This window comes from Vicugna pacos, chromosome 12 (genome assembly GCF_048564905.1).
Source record: "Vicugna pacos chromosome 12, VicPac4, whole genome shotgun sequence".
In the NCBI taxonomy this organism is placed as follows: Eukaryota; Metazoa; Chordata; class Mammalia; order Artiodactyla; family Camelidae; genus Vicugna; species Vicugna pacos.
This window is the reverse complement of record NC_132998.1, coordinates 31,101,575-31,128,629: the sequence shown is the minus strand read 5'-3', so window position 1 is coordinate 31,128,629 and position 27,055 is coordinate 31,101,575. Positions and strand designations below refer to the sequence as shown.

At 42.3% G+C, this 27,055-nt stretch overlaps 1 protein-coding gene across 1 annotated transcript in view; it reads left to right on the top strand.

Moving 5' to 3' along the window:
• ANO4 (anoctamin 4) overlaps nt 1-27,055 on the top strand; it is a 308,805-nt gene that overhangs the window by 154,200 nt on the left and 127,550 nt on the right. Inside the window, exons 4-5 of the mRNA XM_072973171.1 lie at nt 1,332-1,468; nt 3,832-3,990. Coding sequence (XP_072829272.1) covers nt 1,332-1,468; nt 3,832-3,990 — 296 coding nt within the window. The remainder of the gene's footprint in view (nt 1-1,331; nt 1,469-3,831; nt 3,991-27,055) is intronic.

Below are 27,055 nucleotides of genomic sequence, written 5' to 3'. Positions count from 1 at the left end.
CCCATTTTAAGATCATTGACTTAATGACACCTACAAAATCCCTTTTCTCATGTTAGGTAACATTTGCCTGTTCCAGGCATTATGTCACTTTGGGGGGCCGTAATTCAGCATACTGCTGTAAACAATCAATGTGCATTTTATTCCCATCCTTTTAATTTACAGATGAAAAACGTGAATTAAGTGAATTGCCCAAAATCACACGCTTGGATACAGCTTTAGATCCTGATCACTCCATCTAAGTACATCATCTCTATTCTCTCAATCTCCAAACTCTGTTCAATGCTTTATAGCACCCCCCACATTTTATATTTCTTCATTTGCTTTGTTATTACCACATGGACGGAAAGACACATCACTTTTATTCACTGAGGTACAGTCATTTCAGAGCTCTGTGCCTGACACATAGCGTGCACACTTCTAAGAAATTTTTTGAATGAAAGAATGAATAGTCTTTTATATGCGTGGGTAAACAGAACCAAATCTTCTATGCATTTTTCTGTGCAGCAACTTCTGGCAGGTTAAAAACCTTTAGTTTTTAAAGCATCAAAGGAAAAAGTGAACTTCAATGTTGGGCTGTAATTCGAGTCAGTAAAGAAGGTACTGTATCTGGCATTATATTCTCTCATCCGCTAGTGTTGAGCTTTCCTTTTTGGTATACAGCAAGGCTCTGTGCATTTGAACTTAGCGTTCTGGACCTGGAACGCTGATATACAAGTGCTTCGTGGATTGACATGTTGGCATCAGTAGTCTTCTGGGAGAGTTCCTGAGTGGCTTACTTCATGATTCTGATTCATGATTAAAGAAGACTAAAGGGAAAAAACCTAACTGCATGCTTTTTTACTGCATTGCCTTTCTCTATTAGATCTTAAAGAAGTAACAACAGAGGAGTAAAATCGCCGTTGTTACTGAACTATGCAAGTGGCACATTTATGGTTTACTTAGCCAGTTATATAGCATTTAAATGAAAACAAAAAATTTTAAAAGTATAGATCATCTCCAACACAAAGAGTGAGTTCTTAGAAGTCTTAAGTACCTTATGCTAAACAACTATATGAAGAAAAGCTAAACAAACACAATACCTCCTACTATCATGGAAGACAAATTAAATTTTTCCTGTGGAAGTACTTGACTTTGCTTCACATTGTTCTTAATCTCAAGACACCGTTTGATCAAACATGTTTTACATCTGACATCCAATATACCTGCCATTCAGGGTGTTACTGAAACCATGAAACTAAAAGGAAGCCAAAAGGAGATATCTTCTCTTTTAGTGTTGCTTTTAAGATCCCAGATTCTTAACCCCACTTCTGATGTATTTACTTTGGTTTTAGTGGCCAAGGATGTCAATATTCTTTTTGATGAATTAGAAGCTGTCAACAGTCCTTGCAAAGATGACGATTCTCTCCTTCACCCTGGAAACCTGACTAGTACTTCAGATGATGCTAGCAGATTGGAAGCAGGAGGAGAGGTAAGAATGTGTGATTTCTTAAAAATACAGTTCTTGATCCAGGCAGGAGCCTGTGAAGCGTGTTCCAATGAACTTTCTAATGTCATCATCTCATTGAACTGTAGGTTTCTGGAAGAAAAACTCACCAGGTCTTATAGTCCTTTGATTTCCCCCAGGGGTCTAGCACATTTCAGGGATCCTAAATCTACCTACGCTCGAAACAGACTTTGGGTGGTGCACTTCCCTTATACCTGAAGACATTTGGTTTATACAAAGGAGTGTTCTTAAAACCACCCACTGTTTTAAAATAATCTACATCCTGAGTATTGCTAACTAGTAAAAAGTAGGCTTTACCAGGAAAGATTTCCTTGTCAACCCCCCAGCATGTAGAACAGTGACATGAAAAGGTCCCACCCTCAGTGGATTAGATTCTGTTGTCTGAAGCCTGAGTTTCCACTTGCCTCTGTAATCTGGAAATTCATTTCAATTGTTAATAGATCCATCTGTTCATATGTCATTTTGGGAAAAAGAAAAGTGTTTCATTGAAGAACTTCCCTGTTGCTCAGCTTGTGTTGATGGAGTTTAATAACTCCTCTGTATAAGTACTAGGTTTAGGTAATAGAACACAGATCAGAATCATTTATATATATTCCATTTTCTTAATGTTTTTATTATTCCAGAGTCAGTTAACCAATGAAAGGATAACACCTTTGAACAAGGAGGATTGTTTATTCCTACCAAGCTTCCCAGACCTCTCTCTACAAATACCAGACACTACTTCTCTATTGTTTTTTTTTTTAAAAAAAAAAAAAAACAACTCAGTCTTGTCTCATCACACAGATACTTTGGATGCCATAATGTAGCATTAAGAAGAGACCTTGAAATGCACCTCAAAAAGCAACTCGTCTAATCCCCTTAATTTATAGATGAGGAAACAGTGTCAGGGAGTTGAGTGCTTTGTTCATCCTCCTCTTGCAACCTTGGCTGTAGCCCTGTATTTGCAGGCAGGTGCTGATGTACTGAATCTACAGGACAGTTCCCTTGTTTGGCAAGTAATTGGTAAGGAAGTGTATATTTGGGTAGCCTTCGAAGTGCCTCTTTAGGCAAAAGCCAAAAAATAGTCAGTGAGGATTGGTCATCAGTTGTAAATACCTGCACCAAGTGTGGGACACAGGTATTTCCATCCCTCCTGGCTGAGGTTTTCCCTTTGGGTGAGGATGCCTACGGCACAGCTGCAAGAATATGGATTCTAGCAATGGCCTTGGTGGTCTGGCCTGTCTCTTCATACTACTGTTTGGAAACTGATGTGTACTGTGGCCTCAGATGTTGTGTGTGTTCACACATGCAGTTGACCTTGAACAAAGCAGATTTGAACTACATGGGTTCCACTTAGATGCGGATATTTTTCAATAGTAGATACTACATTTGCTACATGTCATGTGTTGGTTGACTCTGCTGTGGAAGAATCACGGATATGGAGGGCTGACTATGACTGTAAGTGATATTTGAATTAACCCCTCTGTTGGTCAAAGATCAAGTGTACACATATATTGTATCATAAAATAAAATGTTTTTCATGTGGGCAAAAAACTTCAGAAACACTGAACTAGAGTATTATTAAAAGCATCAAACTACTTACATTCCCATCCCTCTACCCTACCAGAGGTAACATCCTGAATTTTTGTGTTTTTTGTTCTCTGGCTCTAAAAAGCCTTTTACCACATATATGTGTAGCTTTAACAACTTCTTTTTAGATTTATTTTATTCTGTACTTTGTAAAAACTGGTATCATGCAGTATGAAGTCTTCTGTGACTTGCTTTTTTTCTGTCTATATTGTAAGATTTATGCTCTTAGATAGAACTATAGTTCATTTTCACTGCTGCATAATATCCCACTATACGACTGCTCTATGATTTGTCCACCTACTGGTGGACATTTGCATTTATTCCATTGTTAATTTTTGTGCTCTTAGGAATAATGCTGCTGTGAATTCACACATGGGATTCCTAGTTGCTTTATCAGGGATTTCTTTAGGATTCTATGTTATACAGATGTTCAGTTTTACAAGATGATGCTAATGTGTTTTCCAGAGTAGGAGTATCAGTTTCACTCTCACCTGTAGAATATGAGAATGCTCAGTTGCTCTGCATCGTTGCCAACGTTCTGTATTATTGGGTGAATGTCCTAAGTTTTGCCCGTTAGACTTAATTAGACTTTTTCAATTTTTATCTTGTTTCCTCTTGTTTACATTTTTTATTTAAAAAAGTATAATTTTGATAAAACATTAGGCAAATACATTTAGTTTTCATTGTTCTTTAATATTATTCACCCAAGGCTCAGTTTTATGGGTATCTTAAACTGGTTCCTTTCTCTTTGTGTTTAGACAGTACCAGAAAAAAACAAATCAAATGGACTTTACTTCAGAGATGGAAGGTGTCGAATTGACTACATTCTTGTATACAGAAAATCCAACCCCCAGACTGAAAAGAGAGAAGTATTTGAAAGAAATATTAGAGCAGAAGGATTACAAATGGAGAAAGAGGTAAATAGTTTGCTTGGATGAGAAAATAACATAAATACACATCTATTCATATTGAGAGACAATTAGAAATAAGTAGTCATGATGTTAACTGAACATTTCATTTGGTGAGTTTGCCAATCTGCAGTGTTGGGGAATGTTCTAGCAACTAGATTTTTGCAGCACAATTAGCCTTTGAGAGCATTTAATGCCAAAAGATTCCGTGAAAACCAGAATATTCCAATTAGATCGATTGTTTCCTAGCGTTACAATTTACCTGACTTCCTACATCTGCTGTTTCTCTATGTAAACTAAGGGTTCTATTTGCATGGGTTACAGAAAACTTTGGATAAAAATGCAATCACCCCACTTGAGGGCTCTTTTTCTATTTCAGGAGACATAATAAGCTTGGGAAGCCTCACACATCGGAAGAGACTGTCTGGCTGATTTGGCCAAAACACTGAAAGTGATTCCGGTTTTAAGAGCCATTCTTGGCTTTTCACAGGTTCTCAGACTCGAGGGTTACTATATCAGCCTTGCTCGCTTCCCTCCTCCTTCCCTGCAGGGGAAGTGAAGGGGAGGGTCCAAGAGGCCCAGCCAGGCCCTGGGTACCAATCAGCAAGGAGGCTGTCAGGGCCCCGGCAGCACCGTGCAAGCTTGCAGAGCTTGGCCCGTTAGTTAGCTGGACTCTGTGCACAGCTTCCAGAGCTTTTCATAGTAAGAAGAACAGGTTGGCAGTTAAAAGTGTTGTTTTTTTTTTTCTGATTCTGCTCTTCAAGGCTGCAGGCTAGATCTCTGACGTCAGACATCCAGGGTTTTCTCTGTGAGATGCAGGTTGCATGCTGTTCTTGGGACACTTCAGATAGATAGAATTTTTCCAGGTTTATTAGACTAACCTCAACTCCTGAGAATTTATAAAACAGAAGCAGTATTCTTCTAGAACGTCTCCAAAAAGAGAATTCAAAAAATGGTGAGATGAGTGTGGCCTTAAGGAAACAGATTCTTATTTGCAACTACGTGGAACCAGATTGCTCAAAAGACTATCTTAGTTAAAGTTTCCCTCAGAGCAACGAACAAAATTAAATATATTGTTTGTTCCCACTTTTGCGGGGTTCCAAAAAAATCTTTCCTATACTCATTGGACATATCTTTGATAAACCTTGTTCTTTAAGTTCTTACTGAGACAATTGTGTATACTTTAACATTAATAGTGAGTTCATATTTTATTCTTAAAAATAATTTCATCTTTTTATTCTTAAGTTTCAGAATTTTTATACAAAGAAATAAAAGATCTGAATCGCCACATGATCTGTAATAACGGAAGTCTTTCCTCTGATCCATTCTGACTCTGTCCAAATTTTGATTCTTATCAAAACTAAGTAGCTTTGTTCAGTTGATAAAAGATTTATATTTTAAGCTTCATAACTATTCTCTCTATTCCTGGGCCTTCTTTTGTGTAGGTCTTTTCAAGGTCCCTTCATGACTTGTCAGTTAAAATTCAAAAAGCCTAATACTTTTCCAAATAATATGCATTACTAAAGAGATGACAGACCTCCTCTACGTCTCCTAAAATATCACCTGTACCACAGTGCTCAGCTGCCAGAATGAGAGCAGGCAGCTGAGGATGGTGCTCTTGCCTTTTCGTGAACAGCTGTGCTGTGTTGTCCAGAGTTGACCAGAGTGTTAGATGAACAGCTCATAGGGTTTTAGTGGTATACAAGATAATTTTGTTTGGTTATAATTTTTTTAAATGTAATAGCTAGATATTTATTTTAATGTATACCAGATAAAATAGCAATTGGAAAAAGGGTGATATCACCATATGGCAAAACTTCATGAAAACTTACCTAAGCATCTCTTCCTCTCCTTCCCTTCAAAAGTTATTCTCAGGGTGGCAGTTTCCCTGCTGTTCTCTATCTGCTACCAACAGCTTGGTTTTCCTCTTTCTGGAAGCTTCTTCCCAAGCAGCTTTTCCCTGCAGCCCACACTTTGCATAAGCAGCACAATTTGACTCTCACTCTGTCTCCAGGCTCTCCTTCGTGTCCTCCCAGCCTCAGCCAGCTTGGCGAGAAGAGGGGTCTCGGCAGGTGCTTCTCTGCTTAGGAGCAGCAGGAAATTATAGCTAAATTAATTTTTCCCTGTCACAGATAATTAAAATAAAATGTCCCTTGCTTGAACAATAAACAAACCTGTGTCTACACTGTATTATTAGATTTAAAAAAAAATCAGAAGCACTTTTATTTAAATCAAGTGTCTCCTAAAGAGCTGCAGTAGAGAGACAGACATTTGGAGAGCTGTTTCAGCTTCCAAAAGTTACTTGAGCCTTTTATGCATAAAACAACAAACTTAGTTCAAGGTGGAAAAGGAGAAGGAAAACCCAAGGGGCTTCCTGTGAATCCAGATACACCTGAATTCTTTAGCACTAAGTCCATTTTATGAATTTCTAATGTCTTCTTCCATAGCCGTGTGTCATGATGTCCAACAGCTGTGGAAAACATTCCACAAACTTAGAAGCTTGTATTTCTAAATGGGTAGAGACAGGCTCTGTAGTTGAGCAGTTTAACAGAAAGAGAATCCTTCTCTCTTTTACCTTTGTAAGTCCAGAAACACCTCTAGGAGAATCTCTAACTCGTGGTGAAAGTGATGACATAGTCAGGTTTCACCTTTCTTGGGAAGGCTGCCCCTTGCTTGACTGTCAGCAGCTGAGTGCTTGCTCTGGCCTAACTCGTCCTTCATACTAGCCCGGAGAAAGTAATTGACAGCAGAGCTCCCAAATGAAGTGTCAAGTCCAAGTGATTTGCTTTTTACCTATTTAAAGAGATTTCCTTCTGTAAAGGTAAACTCATATTTATAAATTTGCATTTTCTATTTTAGATTTTTTTTTTAGTTTTAGTTTTATGTCCATCGTTGACTCTTCGGTACCTATTTTGGAATCACTGTCATCAATAAGAAGTTTATCTTTTCTTCATATTGGGGACCAGATTGTGGATGACTTTGGAATTATTTAGAATGTGTGAGCAGCAGTTATGTTAATGGAGCACCTTCCTCAGAATCATGTAGAGCATGGGGGAAAACTCATATCATCAATTATTACAAGATAACTATAATTATATAAATCATACCCTCTTGATGACAGTTAATTCATTTAGTAAATACTTAACTGCACTCTCACTTTCTGCCAGGCATTGCCTCAGCAATGAATAAAATAGACAAAAATCCCTGCCCTGTTGGAACTTAAAGAACAGAATAAATAAGTATATCTGTGTAGAATATCAATAAACAAGGAGAAGAAAGGAAAGCAGGAAGTGTGAAGAGGGGCTTGCAATTTTATAAAAGTTGGTAAAGGTGGGCTTCTCTTCCAAGGAACAGGAACATCATGTGCAAAGGCCCTGAGGCAGGAGCATGCCTGGTATATTTATGGAACAGTGAAAAGGCCAGTATGAAGGAGTTGATAGAGCAAGGTAGAGAGAATAGTGAGGGATTTTATCAGAGAGGCAACAAAAACCAGGTGACATCAGGTCTTAGTGGTCACTGGAGAACTTTAGCTTTTCTCTGAGCAACATGGGAAATCACTGGACAGTTTGGAGCCGAGGCATAATAAGATCTGGTTTCTGTTTTATTAGGGTCACTGGTTATCTGGTAATATTAGACTGTGAGAAGGGGAGAGGTGGTAAGGGCAGATGCCGAGAGGTCAGTTAGGAGATTTGTTGCAAGAATCCAGGAAAGAAGTGATGGTGTCTTTGTCAGGCACACACAGAGGAGATGTTGAGAAGAGTAGTAACTAGAGCTTATGGGCATTGCAGAAAGAATGAATGAGTGATAGGGGAGAGGAGTCATGGGCTGTTCATCTGTCATATGCTGTTCGTTTAAAGAGTTGGAAGAAAAGAGTTGCCATTTACAGGGATGCAGAGAGGAGCGGGTCCCCTTGTAGACACATGAAGTTGGAGGTGTCCCAGTGGTGGAGATGCTAAGTAGGAGAGAAGAGTCTGGGAGACAGAGATCTGGGCTGGAGATAAACATTTGGATGACAGGACTCAGCAGAAAGGAGCTGAAAGGAAATCTAGAGGGTATGGTGCCTGGAGGAGAGTGTTTTCGGAGGGACGGGGCAGTTGATGGTGTCAAGTGCTGCTGACGAGGTAAGATCATAACTGTTAGTCATTGAATTTAGCTGCGTGGAGGGTTGTGCTGAGCTGGGCGAGAGAAGCTTCTATAGAGTGGTAGAACTATGACCAAAGTGTGTTCAAGAAAATAAGGGAGGAGGAAATTGGGAGACAGCAGATATAAAGAGCTCTTTTAAGGAGGTTCAAGGAAGAGAGAGAAATGGGTTGATAACTGGAGTAACAGATGGGGTCAAGAATTCTTTCTGTTTAACATGGGAGGAATGACTGCATGTTTTCATACTAATAGAAATCATTTATTTGAGAGGCAAAATTGATGTGGAGGAGCAAAGGAAGAATTTGGGGATCAGTGTCCTCGAAGCAAGGAGAAAAGAAAGGCCACAAGTTCCTCCCATTGTGTGGACCCACCTGCCTGCATCCGTGTCCATGAACGTAGCCTTGCCCATGGTGCTGAGGATGCTCTGACCAAAGGCAGACCCTTTGCTTTGGACACAACACCCCATCTTCTCAGTCCTACTCAAGGGCGTTTTCCCCAAAAGAGGAAATACAGTAAGCTTTATAAATGGAAAGGCGCAAAATAATGCAATCTGTCAAGACAGCTTGTTTCTATTTTCACTTGTCTTCCTCAGAAGGATTGAAAAATCTAACGGTAGTAAACACATACATAGCATTCAAGGTTGGGGAGCTTGGGTATTTTGAGGTGTTGGCAAAAAGAGTCTAATTTAAAACTTCACTCATGCATTTATTAACACTTATTATTATCATCCGTGTTTTATAGACGAGACAATTGAGGGAAAGCAGTCACTTGTCCAAGTGGCAAGGCCAGTAAGAGATAAAGCCAGGATTAAGACCTGAGCCTGCTTCCTCTTTACCCTTATGCTGTGTTGATTCCTAGTGTCTGAAAATGAGTCTCAGGGTTGAAGGTAGGAGACCAGTTAAGAATTCTGAAAGGGAGCCAGGAGAACTGGGCTGCCTGGTGAGGCTGGGCGCTAACTAGGCTGTGGTTCTTGTGCTCTTCGGTTGCCAGTGGGCGTCGATTTGAATCTTGGTGAAACCACTTCTAAGCCAAGTGGTCTTGAGCAGTTTGTCCAACTTTTCTGGATCTCAGCTTCTGTGCTTTTAATAATGAGGATGATAATATTTACCACGAGCTGTGTGAGGACTAAGTCAGCCCATGCAGCTGAATGCCCAGTACAGGGTACATCTGTTTTATTTTACCTTTGTTTTACCTTCTGTTTGTGGCAAATAACTTGACTCTGATAGAAAACTTCTTTGTTCAATATTTATAAAACTGAATCAATTTAAGGAAGTAGAGCACATTAAAATATTGTAGATAATATACAGATTTGGCAAAACTGAGAAGATAGGACAAGTGTGATCTGGTGGTTGTGGTGGACAGACCCTGAGGTCTGTGCTGCCTGCCTCCTGGTTTTCATGCCTCTGTACAGTTCCCTCCCCTTGAGTGCAGGTGATGCCTGGGACTTGCTTTCAGCCAATGGAACATGGCGTTGGTAGTGCGATGGCACTTCTGTGATTACGTTATGGTATATAAGACCCCAGCTCAGCTGACTGAAGTTAGACTCTCCTCTGCTGGTTTTGAAGAAGTTTCCATGTTATGAAACAGTCTGTGAAGGGGACCACATAAAGGTGGGGTGGCCCCTAGGAGCTGAGAATTGCTCCCAGCTGACAACTAGCCAGAAAACAGGAACCTCAGTCCTACAACTGCAAGATGAGCTCTGCCAGCAATGAGGGATCTTGGAAGCAGATCTTTCCTCAGCTAAGCCTCTGTTGAGAATGTGTTGCAGCCTAGTGAGACCCCAAAGCAAAGGACCCAGCTAAGCTGTGTCTACATTCCTGACCTATAGAAACTGTAAGCTCATTAATGTGTGCTGTTTTAAGCCTCTAAGTTCATGGTGATTTGTTACACAGCAATGGGTAACTGATACAGTGGTTAAAAGTAGGGGGTCAGACATTCTGAGTTCTCATTTGTTTTCATCATGAAAAGCTATGTGTTCTCGGGAAAGATAGCTCATCTGCAAAATGAGGCTAATGATGAGATCTGTTTCATGAGTTATTATGATAATTAAATGAAGTCATTCATATCAAGTGCTTTTCTCTATACCTGTCATATGGTAAGCAATTAATAAATCTTTATTACCATCATTATAGTTATATGGTATATATAGCTAAATATGATATATTAACACTGACTTTTTAAATAGTTTTTCAAGGCAGACTTTTTGGAAAATTTTGCATAAAGTTTATAAATCCCTTAAAAGGTAACCATTAGGAATAGCAGTGTCCAATACAGCTGACCATGTATTGCTAATGTATATGCGTTAATGAGATTAATGATGACCTTCCATGCTCTGGGAAGAACTTAGAATACATTAGGTAGCAAGTTGAGCATTGTTGAGGTCCAGACATTTATCTGCTCCCAGAGGGTTTGGTTTTAGATTCTTCAGGGAATAAAACTGGAGATCAACCCAGAACTAAAAAACTGTACTTGACGCCCATCCTAGTCTTGCTTTATGCCTGTTCAAGGGAAAACTGCACAAAGATTTCCCTGTCTAAAGTGCTAATCTCACCTGGGTTGTCCTCTGCCTTCACAGGCTTCCTGCTCACACCTCCCTTCCTGCTTCCATCCCTGTCTTTTCTGCAGTCACATCCAGCCTGTGCTGTAGATGTTCTCTCTGGATCCAGAGCTCTGAGAATGAGGGGGAAAGAACAAGGGTCTCTGCCCTCATTTCATAGTTCAAACCACGGTGACGAGTGTCCAAAATAAATGAGTACCAGGACACGCTGAACTCTCCAAATTCCTCCTCCTCTCCCAAAAGAGACTTAGCCCTTCCTCCACTGAATAATCTCCATCTTCTTACATGTCATACATACGTATCACCAAGGGTCTTGAGCAGGAGTTGAAGGGAAAGGAAAATTAAGGACAGCCCCAAGCAAAGAGTGAAGAAGGCAGATTTCCTTCTGAAAATCAAAGCCCTGCAAATTCCTTGAGTGTCTGTCTACATTTTTTGGGAGCTGCTGGAACAAAATACTGTAGACCGTGTGCGCTGTAAGTCACAGAAGTGCATCCCTCACAGTTAGTTCTGAAGGCCAAGGTGCTGGCAGGTGCAGTGCCTGAGGAGAACCCTCTCCTGGCTCAGGGACGGCACGTTCTTGCTGTGTCTTGCAGGTGACAGGGGCTAGGCAGCCCCCTGGGATCTCATGAAGACGCTAACCTCTTTTTTGAGGACTCCGTGACCTAATCACGTCCCAAAGGTCCCACCTCCTAACACCATCATATTGGGGTTTAGGATTTCAGCATGTAAATTCAGATCAAAGCAGTGTCTCTAGGAGTTAGCATTGTTGATCCATGCTGGCAGGGGCCTTTTTAAAAAGTAGAGTCTTAGCTGAATTTCTTTGCTAAGCAGAAGCAGCGCCTCGGGCAAGGATTCTTGCTCAAGCTGTTGATGGGTGGCGCGCTCTCAGGAGAAAGGCGAGTGAAGGAGGAAGAGGTTGGTGGCCAACCTGAGAGGATAGTCTCTGATCCAGCCAGGAGCAGAGTGTACACCGCAGAGCTGGTTCACCTTTGAAGCTGGGTCCCCGTGTTCGTCAGTCATTGACTGAGGTGGGGGGTGGGCGCTGCTCCTGCTGGGCGCCCGTGGCAGCTCAGCTTCAGGGCTGTATGCCGTCAGCAGTCATCACCACTGATACTAACATCTCTACTGATGCTGCCAAGTCTGTGGTTTCAGACTGCTCACTTGGAGACTGTAGCAATCAGGGAATTCATGGTGGTCTTGATGGAAGTGAAGGAAGAGAGGAAAAGTACACATGGGCATTTATTCTGCTTTAATATGCCCAGGTTTTCCTCTAAGTTTAGGATACTACATTTTTTTAATATAGTCAGTTTACAATGTTGTGTTAATTTCTGGTGTACAGCATAGTGATTCATTTATTTTATATATATTCCTTTTCATTATAGACCATTGCAAGGTACTGACTACAGTTCCCTGTGCTGTACATTTAGGATGCTGTTGTTTATCTAGTGTATATATGGTAGTGTGTATCTACAAATCCTAAGCTCCCAATGAATCCCTCCCTGCTACATCTTAAAAGCAAAGATTCCATGCGGCTGGTATAATCACTTTGAGGGCAGAGACAATGTCTTATTGGATTTGGCATCCCAAAGACTGAGCCCAGTGCTTAGCTTGTGGGAGTTTGACTTTGTTATCAAAGATTGTAAATAACTGATTTCCGTGGCTGCGTCTGGGTAACATCAATCAATTCAGTGCCAGGATTTCTCAGACTCATCACTGTTGACATTTGGGGCTGGATAAGTCTTTGTTGTAGGAGGCTGTTCGGTGTCCTCTAGGGTGTTCAGCAGCATCCCTAGCCTCCACCCACTGGATCCCGGCAGTACTGTCCCCACCCCACCAAGTTACGACAACCAAAAATGTCTCCAGGCGTTGCCGTGTGTCCCCAGGAGCAGGAGGTATGTGAAATTGTCACTGGCTGAGTTAGCCTCTTGGATCCAACTTCATGCAGTTTGTTGCAGTGTCATAGCTGGAGAAATCCAAGCCAGCTATTCCGTCTTTCATCCAGCTAGCTTAAGCACTGTTAACATCTGACGCTTGAATCAGAAAGAGGACTGTGTCTTTGAGGGGAGAATAGGGTAATTAAGGTTGGCCTTTCGAGCTAATCAACAGGGACTTAGATCCACTTGCCATTTCATCACTTATTAAGTAAATAACCAGGCAAGGCTCTTAACTTCCCTGTGCCTCAGTTTCTTCATTTCTTAACTGGGTGAAAGTCCTAACTAATGGGGCTACTATGAGGATAAAGTGAGCAAATACATCATAACATGGTTAGAAGGGAGTCTGGCACATATAGGTGTACACAGTGGTGGTGGTTGGTATGATAAAGAATCAAGTGGCTTCAGCCACTGGTCACCCTGTGTTCTGATCGCAGGTGTTAACCCCACCGCCTCTTGGACTGAGGGTCCCTGGCCTGTGTCCAGGGAAAGCTGAGGGGATCTGGTGGGTGGCAAGAGATACCAGTGGTAAATCTCACCTTATCAGCAGGACTCAGTGCTTTTGGTGTCACCAACCACTGCCATATGTCAGTCCATCCAAACCAGGGCCTTGTTCTCACTGAAGGGCAAGGATTCTTCTGAAGGCAGTTTCACCAAATGGTGGGGAGGGGGGCTCCCTGCTTCTCTCTCTCTCATTCTTTATGTCTCTGTCTCTATCTCCCTCTCCCCATCTCCCCTCCTTCTTTTTACTCTGACTTTTGAGACCACTTCAAAGATCTGAGGGCCGAATTATTTTTGCCTCAACTGCTTTTGCTTGTGTAGGAAGACAGAGTTGAATCAAAACATTTCTATTGCCAGGTCAAGATGACCAGGACAAAGTTATCCTGAACTGATTTACCAACAGGATCATTCAAAATCAATCCATATTTCATATGACTCATGCATATTCCTTTGCCCAAGACAGAACAACATTGAGGGAAAAAAAAAATCCATTATACAAGGCACAGCTGACAAACTGAAGTCATATTATGGACTGTTGTTACTATCCCATGAGAAGGAACTTAATCTAAAAGAGCTTCTCAGTGGTCTAAATTGAACTTGTCTGATACAAAACACATTTTGCATTGTCATTTGTTACCTCCCAGACGTGGCCATCACATAGTTGAAGGTATGAAGGGAACTGAAGTCTTGACTTTACGGTGCTACTTTTGTTCCTGTTGTTCTTGCTGTGTGTTATGTTAAATTGCTAAAAGTTACGCAAGTGTATGCTAGGGATAGGCTGTGAATTATTCATTAATGAAATGGAACGATTTCAAAGCTTTGAAGCAGTCCAGAGAACTGTAAATCCATGGTGTCCTGCTGGTAATCCTTACGAGTGGACAGTTTGAAAAAGGCGAATTGTAAGCTGAATTTTATTCACCAAGCCTGATTTAGTTCAGTTGCAAAAGTGATGACGCAGCACTGGCCCTCGAGGCAGAGACCAAGGCTTAACGCACTTCCTGTTGTGTCTTAGGTGTGTTTTAAGAGCGGTTGATGGTGTCTAATAATTCCATCTCCATATGGAGGCAGTCTTCATTCATTCATCAAATATCTAATGAGTGACATGTCTACTGTTATTGAGGGAAGAGAGGCATTAAATAAATAGATCAGGTGTGATGAGTGCTGTGGCGGCAAACATGCAGGAATACTGGGAGGGAGTTAATATTTCATTCAGCTGTTCAAGGAAAGTCTGCAAGATAATGTGCAAACTAAGAACAGAGAGAAGTCGGAATGTGCATGCCTAAACCTAGCTCTCGAAAGCCCTTCAGCGTTTTCCCACTGTTGGGGTTACTTTTACTTGCATTTCCCATGTGTGTGGACTGGGATGAGGGCAGGAAGAATACCTGGAACAACTGAATGGGGTAGGGAGCATGTCCTGTAGGAGCAGGGGGCTGGATTTGGCTGGGGCGGTGTTTGCATCTCCGTGACCTCTCCCCAGGCATGGAGCAGGGGCAGATCCAGTGCCTGAGCAGTATCACGACCTTAGAGGAGACCTGACCTGGTTGCAAAGCCCTTCCTAACTTGTCCTTTGCCGCTCATTAGTTTAGCTTCCACCTCTTTGGCACTGTCTTAGGTGGTCTTCCACACTTTTTCTACACAAACATTGAAGTTTCTTCTTTGAAAGTCTTCCCTAGTGCTTGTAACTGCTTGGCCTGTCTTTTAGTTGGAGTTCTGCTGCAAACAAGGCATTCTGTGTCTTCCAAGAATGAAGTGTTGGACACAGAGGCTTAAACCAGTGACAGAAAGGGCAGGGAAGCACCTCTGACTACTTCCCAGAGCTTCAGAGCCGTGGTCCCAGGGTCCCAGGAACGGCCTGGAAGCCAGTGAGAATCTCAAGAATGTCTGACTGTGGCATGGAGGATTCTCAGACTTACGTGAAGCTGTCTGTGACTTACACAGCTGTGTCTGGCTTCCCACCTGGAGAGAGAAATAGCCTCTTTCACCTTCCAGTTCTTACTTACTTGAGCACCCCTCATTGTTGACTCTAACCCAGAGCCCCATGGGGAAGGGGGATTCTGGGAGGTGTAGTCCCAGCTCCTCCTCGATAATGCAGAGGGGACTTCAGAGGGACTCTGCCCAGAGGCTTCAAGAGGGTAAGAGGCACAGGTCTTGAGGATGACGAGGTGTGGACAGAGCAGGGAAGGGGAAGGTCATAGCATGTGCTAAAGATGGTGTGTGCAGAGGCACAGTAACTTGTGATTGAGGCATCCCAGCTCCTCTGGCATCTCCACTTCCCCCGTCGGGAGTGGGAATCCCCTGCGGGCTGCACAGGAATCCCCACCAAGCCTGGCATAGTCCCTGGCTCATTGTTTCACCTTGATTTCCACATTGTTTATGCTCATTCAGCAACTTCCTATGGATATAATGAATATCAGATAGAATTATCCTCCTAGGCCTTGATGACTGGGCTGATACTGGCCAGAAGAGTGTCACCTGAACACTTAACCAAAGCCATGATGGTCTTCCAAGAAGACGATGTTTATTGCTTACCAGAATTCTTTGTTTTTCACCTCTGTTCTCCATTCTGACTTTTTCTACATACATTGAATTTTTTAAAAAAGCTTTATCAAATGCTGGGAGTAGAGCAGGCCGAAGAATGAAACGGTACTGCACACAGTTGCCCTTGGCTTCAGCCGTCCAGGAGGCCAGAAAGGAAATGACACACAGTGAGGACCTGGGGTCCATTAGTGTTTCAGAAGTGTGTTTTGTCACCCCCCGAGGCCTCTCCCCTTCTGCAGTCTGTAAGTTCCTTGGTTTAGCCAGGACATTATTTTGGATTGCATAGCAGTAAATCACTTTGGCATTCGTTTGAGGCTGCCTTGATTCAGTTATTCAGGCTCTAATAAGTGCCTGTGGGCCTTCTGAAATCTAGTCCTTCATTCAGTGGCTCATGGATAACACCGTGTATGGTACGTTTGGAGCATCTGCTGTTGCTTCTGATACACAGAAAGGATCTCCCACCCTGCAGATCTCTGCACAAACTGCAGTCAAATAAAAAACCCCTAGTCTTGATTCTTTATGTCATCCACTGCTTTATTGGGTTGGTAAAACAAAGAAACCTATCAGCAAGTAAGTACTGAAATTTTAGTTGGTAATTTTCCTTTTTTTTCTTTTTCCATTTACACTTAGCAAAGCTATACCTTTATCTCCCTTCAAAATGAAGGCTCTTTAGGGAAGAGAGTTCTAAGTAAACCCTTAAATACTGGGAACTAACACTTGAAACTGAAACTTGCTTTGAATGGGTTTAAATATTTTAAGATGTCACTGGAGAGGACACTGAATATAATAATGAGCCCGCTGATGAATTGTCCCAGCCACTCTTTTGACCATTTCATTCCCCTCATGACTGTCTTGATTCCATGGCCCATCATTATGACCACGTATTTACAAGTACCTCAATTCTCTCATTCCTTTATTTTTTAAAAACTTATCTGCCTGGCAAAGCCTTGACCTTGATTAAAGTCTCCCTCCTTTGTGCCTGCACCTGAGCAGGCTGAATGTTGCTAGAGAAACATGCTGATGGGTTTACTTTCTTTCCTTTTTGGGGCTTTTTTTTCTTTTTGGGGGGAGGATTAGGTTTATTTTTAATGGAGGTGCTGGGAATTGAACCCAGGACCTTGTGCATGCTAGGCAGGCACTCTACTATTGAGCTATACCCTGCCCTTGACTGGTTCACTTTCAATCCCGACCACTGTCTCCCGGTGAGTGCCGGAGAGCCGAGTTGGTGTGTTTCCCCGGCTCACCATCCTAAGGAATTAACTTCATTCCTCCTTCCCATCCTTCCTTTCTTGGCCTCTTTTCTTTCTTTCATTGATTCATGTTTAAAATTTTAATCATTCAATAAACAGTGCCCAACCCTAGATGCTCAGAATATGTCAGGGAATCGAACAAAGAGCCCCTATCCTGGTAGCGCCCGGGGAGATGGAGAACAATAAACATGCGAAGTAAATAGCATAGCATGTTAGGTGACTTGGTAAAAGAGAAAGTAGAACAGAGTGTTTGAGTATGGGGTCGGGGGTGACGGGATGCTAATTTTAAACAGGATGTTTTGTAGGGGGCTCACTGCAGGTGACATCTGACCAAAGACCGCATAGGCGAGGGAGGTGGCCAGCTGTTACTCCACACTCTCTTCTTGCCCCTCCACCCTCTCACCTCCTTTATCTGTACCCCCACGCCCACCACCGTGCACACACAGGCTCTGCTGATGACCTTGTCTGTACTTGGATAGAGAATAGAAGTAGTCAGACGGGCTTCTGCGACCATCCCCACACTCCCTGGCTTCCTGCCGTTACTATGCGTCAAGTGTCTGCCACCGTCCCAGGGGCCCTCCTATTATGTGCTGGATCCCCTCCCATTTCACCTTCTCAAGGACATTGTTCCTCTAATCATCTCTTCGTTCTCCTGCATCATCAATTTTTGCTCTCTACTCAATTATTATAAACATGCTCCTGTAACTCATGTCTTAAGAAAAATCCCTTGACCCCCAACCCCTCCTCTAATGACTACCCTGTTTCTCTTCTACACTTCACAGAAAAATTTCTGGAAAGATTTGTCACTGTCTCCGTAGCCTCACCTACCGATCTCTTTTCAGACTGATTCATCTGGGCTTTCTCCCTCCCCAGACACTGGTCTTATTAAAGTCAGCTTTAACCAAGTCCAGCGCTCATAGTCTCCTAATCCTTATCTGTTGTCTTCTTGGCTTTGTCAGCAGCGTTTGTCCACAGGATGGATCATTTCCTTCCTTGAAAAAATTCTCTTCTTGGCTCAGGAGACCTCTTGTGCTCTCCTGGATTTCTCCCTTCATTACTGGCCCTTTCTCCATCTCCTTTACTCACCCTCCACTTCTGTTTGATCTACAAATGTTAGAGCATCCTGAGACCTCATCCTGGGGCCCCTTCCTTCTGTATCTCTTACTTCTTGTGGCCCATGAGGTTCCATGCAGATCTTTATATGGCTTCTACAAGCACTCAAGGCTTGAGGCAACAGGATTTACTTCTTGATCTCAGGATAGTAAGGGGAGGGGGAGGAGTTACCAGTTTCTTCTACTTAGCAGGGACCCAGAATTAACAGAGGCTTCATCCAGAAACCTGTCTCTGGCAAGGAAAGGTGAATCACACACCAGTCTTCAAGGCTTCTGCTCACAGCATAATGGCCAAAGCTCAGTATAGGGCTCCAGCCTAACCCTGGGCAGGAAGCTCAGATTTCTGTGTGCCCAGAAGGAGAGGAGAACCAGTTGCCAGAGACACACTAATGGCCCCCACACAACATGGTTTCAAATGCATTATATAATTTTATATATATCTGTATGGAGAGAGATATCTATATCTGTATCTATGTAATCTTAGCTCTATAAGGTAGACAAAGGAGTTATATAGCATTGTACCAATAAGGAACTGATATGAGTTGAAGTTTGATCTATCAGCTACATTTCTCTGTTATTAAAGATCATGTGAGCCCCATTTCTTGACAGCCTTTTCATAATCTTTAGGTAAAAAGCACTTTGTAAGCTCTACCACTACATGAACTGTCATTGCATCCTCTGACTTTGGTCAGCATTCCACCAAGAAATAAGTAGAATAGGCCTCAGAGGGATGTCCTAACCTTTCCAAGTGCATTAGGAAGTATTTCCAAAGTTAAATTGCTGCTTCACTGGCAGCAGACAACATGCTCATCTGTCCTTTCTCGGTCACACTTATTTCACAGCTGTTAATTGCTGCAGCTTATTAAAGGCAGAATGACACGTGGGTTATTGCCTGGGTCATAACTGTGAATAGTTATCAGTGGGTCGGCCATTTGTGATAATATAAAGCATAACTGTGATGATACAGTTGTCCCCAAGTTCAGCTTACCTAACACGCCACCTTGAAGGATGAGAGAAGTGATCTAATGATCTCTAACAAGTGGAAGGCTCTTGGAGCCTGTAGATGAGAGCGAGCATTGCTTACTTCTGAGGAGAGATTTGGTACTGCCTGGAGGGGACATCACAAAGAGCATTTTCTCTCCTGTGCTCGCACAGGACGCTAGACCAACTTCTGTTCTTATTCCTCACGTTATTCCTAGTTAGTTTAATACTTGCTCTCCTGAATTGTAATTTCCCTGAGATCCAGGACTATGTCTTAGCCTTCTCTATATCCCAACATAGTACTTAGGATGTGGTTAAGATTGTCTTTAGATGTTTGTTAAATGACCTTGTAAGTGGTTATGTTGCAAGGTAGGTAAGGTATTTGTTTTACACAAATGTTTTACACAATAAACCCACCGTGAGACTAAGTAGGTGATGGAGGAACAGTGTTCTATACCAGCGCATATAGCACTATACTCATCAGATATAATCCCTCTCCCTGGTGGCTTTGTAGACAGATGGGTCCATATGACTACTCTGTAGAGAGAGCTGGGTGCAGAAGTGGTATGTGTCCTTATGAAACCCTCTGAGCTCTGCACCCATCAGCGTGTATCACTAAGTGACTACAGTAAGCTGACCTGCAATGGACGTGTAGCACACACAGGAAATAAACTTTTATCATAATAGTACTGGCCAATAGAAATAACATAATTTAAATTTTTTGTTAACAACATATGAAAAGTAAAAAACAGATGAAATTAATTAGAATGTTTATTTAATCCAGTAGATCTGAGTTGTTATCAAAACACATAATCAGTATAGAAGTTAATAAGATACTTTACATTCTTTTTTCAGACTTCTAAGTCTTCAAAATCTAGTGTATATTTTCCGCAGATCTCTGTTGAACTAGCTACTAAGTGCTTAGTAGCTCCCACATTGACAGTACAGTGCTAACATCATAAGTCACTGATATTTGGGGTTATTTGTTGCTGCAGCATGACTTAGCCTATCCTGACTGATATACCAGACATGGATTTTCTTGAGACATCCCAATGCAGTAAGTTTCCTAGGCTTAATACAGGGATCACAGGAGTTGATGCAGAGTAACCGAGAGCATCTTCCATCAGTGTTCACTTAATTGCAACACAGGCAACCTCTGAGGGAACGTGTGAAAATTTGTGCTTAGCTCTTCAGCTTTGGACCTCTCCTGGTTGTGGCCTAGTGGAGTGTTTGCTTAAGCGTCGCATACATAAACTTAAACCATATTGAAAGCTTTGTGGCAGCAAGAAGATGAATTTTTCTGCCTAATAATTGTGTTGTAACAAGGGAATCAATAATGTGAGAAAGCTACTTGTAGTCGAGACCCCAAGATGTTGACACATTAATTGAGAAACTGTTCATTCTCCATGACTATGTGCTTAGCACCATACTGGGTTCTGGGATTCAGCTGTGGGGAGGCTGTACGGTTTCCTGGAGACAACAGTGAAATACATAATTACAGAATTAATCGAGATGTAATGTGTATTGGTTTTATATTGCTGCCTAAGAGATTAACTCAAACTTAGAGGCTTAAAACAGCCCGTGTTTATGATCTGTTAGTTTTTCTGTGGATAAGAAGTCTGGCTACAACTCAGATTCCAGTCAGGATCCCACAAGGTTGCCATCAAGGTGTCAGCCGGGCTGCATTTCTTTCTGGAGTTCAAGGTCCTTTCACATGGTTATTGGCAGGATTTCTTTCCTTGTGGTTGTCAGACTGAGGTCCCCATCTCCTTGCTGGCTGTCAGTCAGGGGCTGCTCTCAGCTCTTAGAGGCTGCTCATGACTCCTTGCCCTCACAGACCCTCTCACAACAGGGTAGCTTACTTCTTCCAAGGCAGTGGGAAAATCTCTCTGACCTCAAGACTCTCTTTTAAGGTTTTACCTGATTGGTTCAGGCCGATCCAGGATCATCTTTTTTATTAAATCAGATGAGCATAGATTAGTGTCCCAGTCATAGGAATGACATCCCCTCATTTTCATAGGTTCTTCCGACACTGAAGGAGAAGTGGTTACTCAGGATGTGTACTCTGGTAGGGTAGGGAATCTTGGGGGCTGTCCTAGAAATCTGCTTGCCACTTAACTTGCAACCTGAGGGAGAAGGAATTTATCAGGCAGAAAGAACAGCCCATAAGATTACCCCGAGACCATCAGGAGTTTGGTGATTTGGAAAGAAGAAGAAATGAGGCCTACATGACTGAAACCCAGAGAAAGGAAAAAAGGTAACAAAATAAAGGAGCGGCCAGATCACGCACTGGCCACTTTGGTGATTTTCCAGAGAACCATTCGAAACCGTGGATCACAGTGTAGTTTTAAAATGTCTTTGATGTCACTGAGAATACACAAGGCAAGAATGGAATTGGAGGGAGCCCAGCTTCGAGACTTCAGGGAGCTCAGTGATGGAGACTTGAAGGAGGATGGCAGTGGTGGAGATGGAGAGAGGTGGACAGATTTGTGAGAAGTGTAGGAGGTAGGATCAGTGAGACACAGTGACTGACTGACTGGGGGCTAAGGAAAATAACTCAAAGGTGACTGCTGGTCGTGAGCGACAGAGTGGATGGTTGTGCCATTTCCTGAACCTGGGGACACTGAGGAGAAAAGCAGTTTTTCCAGAGAAGTGGACCTGTTGAAGGCACCTTGAGTCTGATGTGCCAATGAGACAGCCAAGGGTAGATGTCATGTTGGCCACTGGCGTTGCTGATCTGGAACTTGGAAAAGGGGTCTGAGCCAAAGTTGAGGCTCTGGGAGACATCGGTGACAGGTGGCATCTGAAGCCATTGGGGCTGAATGCAGTCATCCAGAGAGAATGGGTGGAATAAGACTAAAGCCTGTGTGGAGTCCTGGGGGAACCCCATGTAACGATCTGCCAAGGAGGATGACTGGCCATTTCACATACCTATTTTCTGTTGCTAGGGCTAATGTCACCTTCAAGGAATGAGCGTTGTGACCGTTTAGGGAAACTCAGGACCTCAGAGACTCTTCTCCACCAAGGCACATTAAATATGTGTGTATACGTGTGTAAGAGAGAGTGTATGTTCGTGTCTGTGTGTGTCCATGTACATGAGTTGTGGAGAGAGAATTGCATCAGAATCAGCTGAATAGCTTTTTTGAAATTCTGATGAGGGCGAAGGGAATCAAGGAAAAACACCCAAAAAAGTCTTTTTAGGAGACATATGCCCTCATTTTCAGAGAAAACCGAAGCTCTGAAAAATGCAAGTCATTTGCCCAGTGACATATAGGTGAGTAGATGGCAGCCCTGCTGACAGGAGTTGAAATTGCTTAATGATTACTTTGAGCCCTTTAGCCCTCCAGAAATGTACATTTCTCCATCAGTTACAGAGACTAGATTCCAGAGCCACCAGAAAATTCTAGCATCAGCTGTAAGTTAGCAGAAGGTTCACAGAGCATTTAGTAACTATGGGAAAAAGATGGAAATTCTTACTGAACCACCTTTGATACAACCATGTCCTCTTCAGAACAAGCTTGCAATGTGGGTATTGTCCTCATTTTACAAATGACAAAACTGAGGCTCATGAAGTAAAGTGTTTTGCCCAGAAACACACTGGGAGTGAGTGCAGAACCAGGCTTCAAATTTGTTTTTACCACTGGCCTTCCATTCATTTTAGGATATTTAGAGGCAACTGTATGCACTGTACCCTGGATTTCAATATATAATTATTTTTCCAAAAAAAATGACAGTAGAATTGAATCCACAAGAAAATACATTCACATGAGCTTTGTTTTCCTCTTGTGAAGCAGCAGTTCTGAAGCCCAGCTGTCTTGGCAAGAATCTGGGCTACCTCCTTATTTGCTGTGTGATCTCGGCCAAGATACTGACCTCTCTGTGCTTTTGTTCCTGTCTGCAGTAAATCAGGATAATGATGATGCCTGCCTCATAGGGCTGGTGTGAAGATTAGATTATTAAATGTATGTAAAGCCCTACCATGCTATCTAGCATGCAGTAGCACCATGCAACTCCTACCACACTGTACCACTACTACTTTTTTTCTCCAGGAGGCTTATCTGAGTTCCCAGTTGGCGATGAATCTCTTTTTGCCCCAGAATGTTCAGGGTCTGCTTTATTCTTCTAACAGTATAGTTATGAAAAAGTGAAATCCGGGTAGTTGCCTGAGGGGGTATAGAACAGAGGCAAGTAGCTACCCTGATTTGACCCTTTGTACCAAATGCACTGAAACTTCAAGCATATTTAGGCCTCCGGCCCTCTGCCTTTGACACTTCTCCCTGCCTGAAAGGCTCTCTCCCTGGGTAATGGAATGGCCTTCTTCCCCGTTTCTTTACATTTCTGTTCAAATGTCACCTAATTTGAAGGCCTGTCCACAGCCTTCTGTCTAAAATATCATCTCCTCCCCATCAGTCCTTTTATTTCCCTGCCCTTTTTATTCTTCTTCAAAGCACACGGTCAGAAATACTGTGTGTCCGTTTTTAAGAGTTGTGTCCCCAGTAGAACTTGAGCTCCATGAGGCGGAGATTTGGTCTGTTTTGTTCACAGCCGTACTCCCAGCACCTAGGAAGGTCCCCGGCACATAGTAGGCCCTCAGTGGAGGTTTGCGGACTACCTGAACAGGTGAGTGAGTGAGTGCCAAGTTACAGTTCACGTGATGAGCTGCACGGTCATCTGCAGAGACCGCCGTGATTTCCAGGTGCTCTTCTGCTGAAGAAGTTTAGAACAAACTGAATGGTTCCAGTCCCTCCTGAGCAGGTGAGGAAACCGAGGGCAGAGAGGGGAAGACCAGGCTCCAAAGAAGAGACAGAAACGGGGCCAGGCCTGGGCAGTTTTTGACACTCTTTCACAGGCTGTTCCAATCTGTGCCTCAAAGTAGCCCTAGAAGTTGGCCGCACCAGGGATCATGTTGTGTCTGTGTGGTCAGTGGAGAAATTCATAGAGAAGTGAGGGAATTTACCCAAGCTCGCAAGGGAAAACTGTGACAGGACCTGACACAGGAGATTGTTTTTTTTAATTGAAGTGCAATTACAGTGTGTCAACTTCTGGTGTACAATACACTGTCCCAGACATGCATATACATACATATACATTTTTCATATTCTTTTTCATTAAAGGTTATTACAAGATAGTGAACATAGTTCCCCATGCTATACAGAAGAAACTTTTTTTAAAAATCTATTTTTATATATAGTATAAAACATTTGTAAATCTCAAACTCAATTTATCCCTTCCCACCCCTTTCCCCGGTAACCATAAGATTGTTTATGTTATCTGCAAGTCTCTTTCTGTTTTGTAGATGAATTCATAGTGTCCTTTTATTTTTTCTTTAGATTCCACATATGAGTGATAACACATGGTATTTTTCTTTCTTTTTCTGGCTTATTTCACTTAGAATGACAGTCTCCAGGTCCATTCATGTTGCTGCAAGTGGCATTATTTTATTCTTGTCGATGGCTGAGTAGTATATTCCATTGTATAAATATACCATAACTTCTTTATCCAGTCATCTGTCGATGGACATTTAGGTTGTTTCCATGTCTTGGCTGTTGTATCCAGTGCTGCCAAGAACACTGGGGTACATGTATCTTTTTGAATTGGAGTTCCCTCCAGACATATACCCAGAAGTGGCATTGTTGGATCATATGATAGGTCTATTTTTATTTTTTTGAGAAGCCTTCATACCGTTTTCTATAATAGCTTTTACCAAACTACATTCCGCAGCAGTGTAGGAGGGTTCCCTCCTTTTCTCCACACCCTCTCCAGCATTTATCATTCATGGACTTTTGAATGATGGCCATTCTGACTGGTGTGAGGTGATACCTCATTGTGGTTTTGATTTGCATTTCTCTGATAATTTGTGATATTGAGCATCTTTTCATGTGCTTATTGGCCATTTGTATGTCTTCATCGGAGAACTGCTTGTTTAGGTCTTCTGCCCACTTTTGGATTGGGTTGTTTGTTTGTTATATGTTGTATGAGCTGTTTGTATGTTCTGGAAATTAAGCCTTTGTCAGTTGCATCATTTGTGAATATTTTCTCTCATTCCATAGGTTGTCGTTTTGTTTTGTTGATGGTTTCCTTTGCTGTGCAAAAGCTTATAAGTTTAATTAGGTCCCATTTGTTTATGTTTGCTCTTATTTCTATTGCCTGGCTAGACTGCCCTAGGAGAACATTGCTAAGATTTATGTCAGAGAATGTTTTGCGTGTGTTTTCTTCTAGGACATTTATCGTGTCTTGTCTTACATTTAAGTCTTTAAGCCATTTTGAGTTTATTTTTGTGTGTGGTGTGAGGGAGTGTTCTAACTTCATTGATTTACATGCTGCTGTCCAGTTTTCCCAACACCACTTGCTGAAGAGACTGTCTTTTCTCCACTGTATAGTCTTGACTCCTTTGTCAAAGATTAATTGACCATAGGTCTATGGATTTACTCCTGGGCTCTCTATTCTGTTCCACTGATCCATATGTCTGTTTTTATGTGGCCCAGGTGATCTTTGCACCACACAGCAGCACATGGTTGGCTGGTGGCCAGTCATCACCTAACAGGTCAAATCAAGGAGACTTCTAGAAAGTATCTAAGCCCAGGTCTCCTTTAGTCTTCTGTGCCCTAATGAAGTTCTAGCTCTTTTAAGACAGTTTTCTTCAAGGTTAAAAGAGGATTGGAGATCGTCTTTTTAATTTTGACAGCTTCTTACAGGGCCCTGCAATGCTTGGGGTAACCTGGAGTGACCCAAGGGGACTATCTCTAAATAGACCTCTGTTGCATCCCCCCTTTCCTGCTCACCCATTCCCTGTCCCTATTAGGCACAAATGTAACCCCAGGATGCACTTTGTGTCTTAGAGGAAACAAGAATCAAATGAGCTTGCAAGTGAGAGAGAGGCAGCTTCCTTCAAGCCAGGCGTGTTCCTCTTCATGGATGTCAGATCTCAGATGTGGCTGCCTCTCCCAGTCCCTCCAAGTAAACACCTCTCCCTTCCTCATGTTCCATCACTATACTGTCATGGCCCAAATGTGCAAACCAGGTAGAAAGAAAGAAATCTTGATCCTCAATCAAAGCTTTAACTTGTAAACATATTTTCAAATACCTTAACGAACCACGTAACTTTCTCGTTACCATTTAAAGAGCATTTTGAGCGCACAAGGGACTAGCTAAGTATGTTGCATACATTAAACCTTGTAGTCCTCAGAAAAACTCTGAAGGAAGGGGTGCTGCTGTTCCCATTTCACAGGTGAGAGAATTGAGGCTATATAGAGATTAAATAACTTGTCCAAGGTCACCAGCTACTAATAGCAGATTGGCACTTGAACCCTAAGTCCAAAGCTGGTACTTTTAAACACTACCCTATGTGTTTTCTGTTTCTCTTCATTGTCCAAAAAAAGGTTGCATATCCTCATTTACCTCTTATTTTGTAATTTTGCTGAAATCCACATGTACTTATTTCATCTCCATGACTAGGGTACGAGTATCTCATGGGCAGGAATGGACTCATTTCTGGTATAGCCCAAGACACATCAGAGCCAGTTGCCTTATTATAACACAAATGACCCTCTCCCATCACAGGCAGGTGTTTAATACACATGCAGTAAATATTTGATAAATAAATGATTAACCAAATCCCTTTAAATTGCTTTTTCCTTCCACCTGCTACCTTTTAAAAAGTGCCTCCATCCTGTTTCAATAACCCAATTATTGAGAATGGCCCCGAAGTGAAAATAGATTGAAAAAAATTTCCCAGAATGAGGTTTCTACAGCAAACATGATTCCTAGTACATTTCCTTTATGCAGACTCACACATTATCCATGTGTGACTGTTCACAATCATGAGCTCATTCAGACAAACATCATAGGTTTGAAACAAAACTCAAAATAGCAGTGAGATTTTCTTTGAAATCAGAGATGTGTGTGTAACGAGGACCTGGAAGGGAAGGGAAGGCCCATTTGCATGTCCACCTCGGGAATTCCGGAAGTTGCCAGGAGTTTTTGTTGCCTGAGCATTGTTGGGAGAAGCATGGAGAGCTGCAGCCTGGGGCTGGCAACCTCAGGCACAGAGTGGAGACCTGAGCT